The sequence below is a fragment of the Lissotriton vulgaris genome, unplaced genomic scaffold (genome assembly GCF_964263255.1).
Source record: "Lissotriton vulgaris unplaced genomic scaffold, aLisVul1.2 SCAFFOLD_628, whole genome shotgun sequence".
NCBI classification, from domain to species: Eukaryota; Metazoa; Chordata; class Amphibia; order Caudata; family Salamandridae; genus Lissotriton; species Lissotriton vulgaris.
The window spans coordinates 36345-46403 of record NW_028249533.1 but is presented as its reverse complement, the minus strand read 5'-3'; the positions used below and the strand labels follow the sequence as shown (position 1 = coordinate 46403).

Here is a 10059-nt window from a genome sequence, read left to right as displayed (position 1 = left end):
ATCCATGTACTTGTGTTTGGTACCCTCTTGCAACTTGCACTCACCACTTTGCCCCTGTAACACACGGTTTGCTTCCTCTCACAGGTTTTTTACCTTTGATACTTGCACAAGTGCCACTTTTGCCTACGTAATCGTTTGTTCTTGTGCTTGAGTGTGTAACATATATTGCAGTATTATACCACAAATTATACTCTATTTTCTCTTGTAGCCTGCACACTTGTCACTTTTCCCCCCTGAGCACTTTTTACTACCTCATGTATTTTTGGTTTCTCACAATTTTTACTACCTCATGTATTCTTGGTTGCTCACAATTATCACTTTACCGTATGTAACGTAACGAATGCCTCTGCAATCTGTTGCTCGTGTAACGTTCTCAGTTTGTATCTTTTCTGTTCCTATTGTGAAGCGCTCTGACACCTTCGGGTAAAGTCCGCGCTATATAAAATTGCATAAATAAATAAATAAATAAATAAAGAGCAGACATCAGACAGCCTTCCTTTCAGCCCCACTTTCCTTTTCCGCCTAGCTGCGCGTGCACCAATGGGGTAGAGGATCTGTACGCGTCATCAGTCGTTAGGCAGCCTTACTCGTCAAACTGTGCATTGTTTTTCCGCGCGTGGATCAATGTAGTTGAAGTTCTGTCCGCGTCATCAGTTGCCAGGGAGGTGTGTATCCCTGAAGGCTCTTGCGGAGACAGCCAGGGCCGTGAGAGGGAACCAATGGCGTGAGAGAAGTCATCGCGCGTCACCAGTTACCAGGGAGGTGTGTATCTCTGAAGGGTCTCATGGCGACAGTCAGGGCCTCGAGTTAGAACCAATGGCGTGAGAGTACCTCATCCCGCGTCACCAGTTACCAGGCAGGCGTACAGCTGTAGCGAGCCGTCCGGAGCGTTCCGCACGGTGAAGTCAGCCAATGGCGTGTGCGTGCGTCCGTCGCGTCACCAGTCTCTGGCAGACGAGCGCGCGCATGGAGCGGTTCCTGAGAAGGGAGACCCCAGGCCCTCAGACCGGGGGGAAAGAGAGAGAGAGAGATGGATAGGTGCACGAGGGCTCACAAGACAGCCGCGCGCCCCCTGGCGGGAGCGTCATGCACTGCACCATGGGAGGCCATGGCGTCTGCCCACACCACTTTAGTTTCACTTTCACTACTGAGATCCTGGGGCTGCAGCATCTGGGAGTGCAGCAAAGGCGAGGAGAGCGGGGATTAGAGGAGGAAGAAGGCACCGACATGGCCAGCACGGCTGACCCCTGGGGCACCGCCTGCGAGGTCAAGACTGGGGTAAGAAAGCTGCACAAACCCCCTCCAGAGCCGGGCCCCATGTGTTGTTTACTTCCCAACCACTCAGGCTGAGGGCGAGGGGGTGCTGGGCGCACCCATGACTTGCAGTTTTGAAAATAAAAAGCGTACCCCGGAGACCCCCCCCCCCCCAACCCCTCCCCACAGACGGACCTTAACTTGGTTCTCACATATTTGATGTGCACTCCCTTTGTCACAGCTGTCCCTTGTGGCATTTCACCCTCATGACATTTAGGGGCAGATTTACAAGCCCCTTGCACCACTTTTGCTTCACTTTTAACATGGGGAAAGTGACGCAAAAGTGGCGCAAGGGGCTTGTAAATCTGCCCTAAGTATTGGCCCGGTGTGTGAGTGAGCTTCAGGCTTTCCGTCAGTGTCAACCCACCATACACCACCTTCTTCTCAGCTAGTTCTGATGACACAGCTCCTCTAAGAGCAGAAAGGTTTTGCCATCTTAGTTTTCCTCAAAATAATACCCTTTGAGATAGTTTGCATTAAGGGAAGCAGGATCTGGTGGAAAAGTGGGAAGGAATTGGTTCGGGAATGTTCAGGAGTCACCCTACACCCACTTGCTTGTGAATTCTAGAGAAATGGCTCCTCTCCCATAGCTCATAAGAAGCCTCTCTGGACCTGTGGATGAACAGAAGAAGGCTTGCATCGCTGAGACGTGTTAGTGAGTAAAATGTCTTGGTCACTCCAGAATCTAGATTACAGACTTCTGGACCATGCTCTCCATGTGATCTGAAAGAGGGCGCTATTGACCGCGAGCAGAGGGGTGGTCAGGTTGAGTTAGCATCCCTACTCGGGCCAATGAAATAATGTCCCTTAATGATGACGTCTATGCTCATTGCTCAAGTATGAAGATGTTTGTGACTTGCCTCCAAGTTCATTAGCATAGAACCAGAGGCCATTCTCAGTGCTAACATGAGAGTTGGACATCAGATGATAACCAATTGCCTCAATCGGGACAGTTCCCACAGCATTCTCCCAATCACAGTCTCCAATAGGAGGGCAGGGCACACTTTGGATTGCTACCCTCCAAAGTCGAACTGTGTTCCTTTATTTTCTATGTGAGTTGACTGCTACTTTTTGGTATTCACAGAAGGCACTTACTCATTTTGGTATTCACAGAAAGCACTTACTCATTTTGGTATTCACAGAAGTTAGGAGTCCTAACTTTAGGACTCCTAAATGCCTTCTCAGAATACCGAAAGTTTTAAAGTTAGGATTTTTCACCGTTTAGGAGTAGTAAAGTTAGGAGTCCTAACTTTAGGACTCCTAACTTGTTAATACCGAAATGAGTAAGTGCCTCCTGTGAATACCAAAATGAGTAAGTGCCTTCTGTGGATACCAAAATGGTAGTAAGTTTAGGATTTTGTCTTAAGTTAGTTCTGTGAATCTGGCCCACAGTTTTTGGGGGTTTTAATACACCTTGTAGGAAATTGTCAGCCGGGTCACAGGAGCCCACAAAAGGTATGTGGTGGTCTGTAGCTGGTTCCGATACCATGCCCTTGAATCCTATTCATGGCACAAGATATTCAGAAGATCCCATATCTTCTGAACCAGCAGTCATGGTCGGAATATGTCCTAGCTGAGGTACCCAGGGGTTTGTAAAGCATTTTGTTTCTGCCTTTAGCATTAGTACCTCAATTCCTTTTTTTTTTGTTGACTTTTTATAGAACACTTCCTCAGTGTACATTAGGCATAAATGGGTTGCCGTGTACAAAATTACATTATATAAGAAAAAAGTTCAGTATGAGCGGCATGTCAGCTAGGATGTATTGTACGAAGAATTGCGCCTACAGCAGTGATTAATACATTATGACATGGATTTGACAGTAGCCTCAGTTCCGCACCCTGCCTTTTCCTGATGACACCCTCCATCCACTGCATTTGCGAATTTTTATTTTCAATGTTTTCTTCTATGTGTTTCACCAATTGCTTTTTCTACTAATTGAAACTCTCATGCCAGCCCAGTTTGGCAACTTTCGGTGCATAAACGGGTTGTGAAGGCTGCCTCTGACTGTGCCCTCTCTCCGCAGACCACCATCCTCGCCGTGGAGTTTGACGGGGGTGTTGTGCTGGCCTCGGATTCACGGGTGTCTGCGGGGTGAGTCATAATACATATAGAAACCATAGGTTTACAAGATTGATTCTTACTATGGTATCAATTGATATAAAACAAACCTGCATATAGCCTGGCTGCTGCTAACTACGGAAAGCCAGTGCCTGAAGGCTGGCAACAGGAGGGTTAGGAAAATAAGGCATTAAGAAACAGGGACAGGGTGGCAACTTTACCATAGTATATATGATACATTGCCCCCCACCCCCACCCCCTCCACGAGCTACTAAGAAATATCCACTGATAACCACAGTGAGGTATGACAGACACCACCCTCAACACTCCCCCATGAGGGAACATCCACCCATTACTGCTGTGACAGGCACCCTCCTCGACAGCCCCTCATGAGTCACTAGAAAACACCCACCACTTACCACAGTGAGTTGTGACAGCCACCATCCTCGACAGCCCCTCACGAGTTACCAGGAAACACCCACTACTTACCACAGTGATTTGTGACAGGCACCCTCCTCGACAGCCCCTCACGAGTCACCAGGAAACACCCACCACTTACCACAGTGATTTGTGACGGGAACCCTCCTCGACAGCCCCTCACGAGTCACCAGGAAACACCCACCACTTACCACAGTGATTTGTGACAGCCACCCTCCTCGACAGCCCCTCACGAGTCACTAGGAAACACCCACCACTTACCACAGTGAGTTGTGACAGGAACCCTCCTCGACAGCCCCTCATGAGTCACCAGGAAACACCCACCACTTACCACAGTGAGTTGTGACAGGCACCCTCCTCGACAGCCCCTCACGAGTCACCAGGAAACACCCACCACTTACCACAGTGAGTTGTGACAGGCACCCTCCTCGACAGCCCCTCACGAGTTACCAGGAAACACCCATCAAGTACCACAGTGAGTTGTGACAGGCACCCTCCTCGACAGCCCCTCACGAGTCACCAGGAAACACCCACCAAGTACCACAGTGAGTTGTGACAGGCACCCTCCTCGACAGCCCCTCACGAGTCACCAGGAAACACCCACCAAGTACCACAGTGAGTTGTGACAGGCACCCTCCTCGACAGCCCCTCACGAGTCACCAGGAAACACCCACCAAGTACCACAGTGAGTTGTGACAGGCACCCTCCTCGACAGCCCCTCACGAGTCACCAGGAAACACCCACCAAGTACCACAGTGAGTTGTGACAGGCACCCTCCTCGACAGCCCCTCACGAGTCACCAGGAAACACCCACCAAGTACCACAGTGAGTTGTGACAGGCACCCTCCTCGACAGCCCCTCACGAGTCACCAGGAAACACCCACCAAGTACCACAGTGAGTTGTGACAGGCACCCTCCTCGACAGCCCCTCATGAGTCACCAGGAAACACCCACCACCTACCACAGTGAGTTGTGACATACACCCTTCTCAACAGCCCCCAGCGAACCACAAGGAAGCATCACCATTACCCCTGCAACAGACTCCTTCCTTAACAGCACCGCACTAGGCACTAGGAAATATTCACCAATTATGAATGTGAGCTTCGACAGACACCCCTCAACAGGCCCCTGTGATCGTGAGACACTAGGGAATGGTCACTAATTACCACTGTGAGCTGTCACAGACACCCTTCTTACCCAAGCCACGTGTTCAGAGACACTGCAAAAGAGAAGCTTTGACAGCCACTCTTCCCACAGAACTCTAACCACTAGGGAAGCTCACTCATCGAGTCCCACTCCCTAAAGGGAAAAAACGCACATCAAGGAAACAAAAACAGTATAACAGATAATTAGTAAAAGCGTGAGTAATATTCCACAATGTAGGATATCGGGGTGCTGAAATAACTGAAAGCACCTACTACAATACGGTGCTGTCAGCAGGTTACATGAACATGCACATTGACATCTTTAAAAGCACAGTCGTAGCACACCCTTCTTAGTCACAAAGAATTCAAAAAAGCATTTACCAAATGTGCATATATCATGACAAAATGTACTAAAATTCTTAAGTCCACAGGCGAGTGTATCCTATTCAGATCATGTATAAATTCTCAAGGATCGTCCACGAATCACATCAATTGGAAAAGCTAATTTATTCAGTCAGATAGGACAAATTCCCAGCAGTTTGAGAAGCCAACACGTGTTTCGTCTGTACACATCTGTAGTCAGACTTTTTCAAGGCAAAATGGGTGGAACGTACGCCAGGGTTCCACGACGCAAAGGGTCCTCCTCGTCAATAGTGTCCAGATATACACAGCCAACTAGTGGTATAATTCCTTGAATAGCTGGTGGGTCTGTAGTTGTATCCATGGTCCATGGTCCTGACGTGATAGTGCTTCTGATTATGGTAACTAGTAGTCCAAAACTCTATTGCCCCCAATTTGGGCCAGTAGTGCCACACGTCTTGCTAAAAATGTAATCCTCCTGGCGATAGGGTAAAATGAACCCTTCTGCCCGCTTGAATTATTGTGTCGAAGTCCAAGAGTTCACCGGGCCGAACCCTGATAAGTCGGTCCCCTCTCAAGTTGAAGTGACTACTCCACACAGCGGTCCCTGTACTTCTTCGTAACAACAAGGAAGATCTCTTCCCACCCTCAGCTGTGACAGACACCCTCCGCTGTGACAGACACCCTCCGCTGTGACAGACACGCTCCGCTGTGACAGACACCCTCCGCTGTGACAAACACCCTCCGCTGTGACAGACACCCTCCTCATCAGCCCTGTGTAATCCACCGGCTGTAGAATATCTGATCTGCAACAGACTTCAGTTTTTGCTTCACCCACTACGACTTCTCAGTGATATGTTTAAATTAAGCCAATAATGTATTTATGCATAAAGTCAGACTTGGAGGACTTTCACTCAGTCCTCGCTGTCTCCTGCTCACTGAAAGTAGACTCCGGGGCTCTTGAGATATTAGGAAGTGAAGGGCTCTGCCCCCTTTCTGTTGATCTTCAGATGTGCCCCTCCCTTTCCTATTTCATGTGCCTTTGTATATAATGCAGGGGAAATATGGCGGAACTGGTTATCTGTCATGTTTGTGACGAAGTGATTCATCTGCAAACTCTGAATCAGGCCCCTGGTGTCTCATGCAGGTGACACTCAATTAAAGCTTTCCTTTGAGCAGATGAACAACCCCTCCCAGAGGCGAGTCCACCTCCCCCGCCCCTGAACTTTAACTGCGTCCCTTTACCTTAAATCACACCACTTGACAACCTGCTATGGTGCCTTAGAAGGTCACAGTTTATTCAAACATAACATGGTCGTACATTTGAAATTCATTGGTTATTCATAAATATCCATGTTAACGCATGCGTTATTGTCTTTGTCTACTTCCTAGACAGTCTAGTCGCGGGAGGTCCTAAGCATCTGGGCCTCTGTGTCTGCGGTTCCAGGGTTCAACTTGCTACCGAAATGTGTGGGTGTCGATCGGGACCTGCACGGGTTGCAAGTGCCGTTCCGCTTGGCTTGGACCCTTTGCCGGCCCCCCCTGCTCCTCCGGGGGCCCTGCTGTGTGGCATCCCAAGGACCCCGTGAAAGCATTTCATCTATTGTGCCTGAGGCTGCACCCTGACCTTCCACTCCCCCAGTACCCCTGCTGTGAGGCATCCCAAGGGCCCTGTGGGAGGACCACATCTACTCTGTCATTGGCTTTGTGCCGTCCTTAGCTGCCTCCGTGTCCCTGCGGTGAAGCATCCCAAGGACACTGTGTGAGCCTACTATCTACCTCTAGTACTTTTTCTCTCTTTTTGTCTAACTGTGCTATGTTTCTTCCACCATGCTGCCTACGGTGTCCCGACAGGATGGAGCTTCCCCTTCTCTCTCTTGCTCCTTCCCTTTTCCGAGAAACCCATCTGCTTGAGTACCCCTACGATGTTTAACAGGAACATATCCATCCCAACCCCCGTCAGGTGTACTCCGTCCTCCAGATGGTAGCCCAGGGATCTCATGTTGATGAACCCGTGCCTCACGAATCCCCAGCCATTGGCCCTACATATTTTTGCCATGGTGATGTTTACTTTTCGCCTGGACTTCTCTGCCGCCCCCAGATCTAGTGCCCCCTCCATGCTATACACACTATTATCTCTGAGAAAACTATTTTGGCTGGGCTCACCAGTCTGACGAGGGATGTCAAGCCGCCTGCATTTTCTCGAGGACCCCCCTCCTACCTATGGCTGCCAGTGCGTCCCCCCCCAGGTGTATCATCACGCCATCCTGTTTGCCACCTTCCCCGATAGCTTCTAGCGCCAGGGAGAGCAGTTGGTCCCAATTCATTCCTGATCATCCCAGTCAGGTTACTTCTGTGTCCCGAAGCCAGATTCCACTGAACTCATGTCTGGCCGCTGCCCACCATTGTGCGCGTGTTACGTAGGAGTGCCCCATGATCCAGAACTTGTCGTTCAGCCGGACCTAAAAAGGGTTATGGGGGAGAGACCGGACTTTGCACATTGTGGGGCGTATGTAATGTTTAAATGCTCTGAATGACCAGCGTTCTATACCCTTTATTTGGCCTGCCCCTAAACCTAGCTCTGCGGCCGTGGTTGCTGTCCCAATTCAGAATGAATGGGACTCGAAAGCCTTAGCCGGGAGCCCTACCCTTTCCAGCACCCTTCTCATCACTGCTATGAATTGGAACCGGCTCAAATAGTTCCCGTCCCCATGTGTCAGCAGCGACCCCCGATAGTGTTCCCCTAAGCACACTGGGCAGCAAGACTTGTCCCTGATGCTGTTTATCCTCTTGGTCCATCTTCCCCTGCCTACCTGGTCTGTCTTTGACGGCCGCAGGAGGATGTTCATGCGCCCGTTTCCTAGCTCCACGTTGGCCCAACGTATGCGTGCTGCTTCTGGATTGTCTACTGAGAGTGCCACCAACTCGCTGACCCTGTAAGCCCCAAAGAAGGCCAATGTGAACGCTGCCCTAAAGAGTGTGACCTCTAGCTCATTGGTGCATATCTCATCCAGTGCCCCCACCGCCTGCTGCAGTGTTTCAAAGTGAATGGGACGCCTGCTGTCCCTCTTTGCTTGTTGCAATCTGTTCCTGCCTGTCAGAGCCATCCTACATCGGAAAGACCTTGTCAGATCCTCCCCCGCCGCCATCTATGTATAATATGCAGCTGCATTAAGATGGGCCTGGGCCCAGGATTTCGTCTTTCCTGTTGTGAAGGCCCATTCTATGAAGCACAAGACCACTTCCTGCCCTGCTAGCCGGCACCCGTAACCCCTGTTATTTCAGCAAATGTCGCCCGCACTTACGGTATCGGCGCTCTGTCTTTGGGGCCAGGGCGTTGTCCAGCATTTTCTTTATCCCAGGTCCACCCATGCCAATGCCTCCTCCGGCACTGGGGTCATCCCTCGGTCCACGTCCGGGGCAAGTTCCCGGAATCTGTCCCACTGAAAGCGAGAAATGGCATCCGCAATTGAGTAGTCTATTCCTGGGAGGTGTCGAGCCCTAAGCGCGATGTTTGCATTTATCTGTCTGTCCACTAGTTTTTGCAACAGTTTTACCACTTCCGGACACTCCAGATGTGGATTGCTAGCACCATAGGGAATAACTCCAGCAAGGAGATGTTGGCAGTCATCCCTGCCATCTTCCAGCTCTCAGGCCATGCCCTGGCTGTCCACACCCTGCCCTGGATGTTCCCGAAGCCGAACCCTCCGGCCGAGTCTGTGTGAAGCTCTAGTTGGTCGGCCTGCACTCTTGGCTCCCCACATGAGGATCCCATTGAAATTGGTTAGGAACGTTTCCCATTGCCCCAGGTCTTCTTTTACCCCCTGTGTCAGGCGTACCCTGTGGTGTTTCTGTGTCACTTCCCTAATCATTCAAGCTAGGGGTCTCGCGAAGTGCGCCCCGTGAGAATTACCCTCATGGCGAAATTCAACTTCCCCAGCAGCTGTTGTACTTCACCTAGTGACGCCGCCTTTTTCTGCCTTAGCCGGCCAATGGTCTGCCTTAGATCTGCCACTTTCTCAGGAGGAAGCCTGCATGTCCCAGCCACCGAGTCCAGTTCTATCCCTAGGAAGGACAGTTTCGATGTTGGGCCCTCTGTCTTGTCCTGGGCGAGTGGGACCCCCAGTTCCTGTGTCAAGCCTATGAAGTAGTTGAGGAGGTTTGCCCATTCCTCCGTGCCTGCCCTGATGATGAATAAGAAATCATCCAGGTAGTGGACCCTCCCCCCCCCTGCCGGGGCCCGTGTTCCCAGTTCCCTCTCCAAAAAAACGCTAAAAGCCTCAAAATAAGCGCATGAAATGGAGCAACCCATCGGTAAGCATATATCATAGTAGTAGTGGCAGTCGAGTCGGAACCCCAGCAGAGGGAAGCTCTCCGGGTCTACTGGCAAGAGGCAGAAGGCTGATTCTATGTCTGTTTTTGCCAATAGTGCCCCCCTCCCTGCCTGTCTTATTAGGTCTACCGCATCGTCCACTTGATCCAGCCAATCATTGATGGAGTCCCAGTGGGGGTGCGACAGATGGTTTATTAACCTGAATTTACCTGCCTCCTTTTTTGGCACCACATCCAGGGGGATACCATCAAATCCTCCGTCTGGGGAGAGGTGAATGGGCCTGCCACCCTCCCCAGCTGAACTTCGTTGTCCATTTTTAGGGCTCGCCTGCTGTGCGCATGCGCACAGCAGGCAAGCTCTATAGGGGCCTATCCAGTGTTTAACCACCACTGGCGATTCCTTGCAGTGCA

General features: G+C 50.7%; 1 protein-coding gene across 1 annotated transcript in view; it reads left to right on the top strand.

Annotated features, from left to right (window-relative positions):
• Positions 1-962: 962 nt before the first annotated feature.
• Positions 963-10059, top strand: part of LOC147663550 (proteasome subunit beta type-9-like) — a gene marked incomplete at its 3' end in the record, with an annotated part of 39893 nt that continues 30796 nt past the window's right edge. Inside the window, exons 1-2 of the mRNA XM_086950365.1 lie at positions 963-1278; positions 3339-3406. Coding sequence (XP_086806491.1) covers positions 1087-1278; positions 3339-3406 — 260 coding nt within the window. The remainder of the gene's footprint in view (positions 1279-3338; positions 3407-10059) is intronic.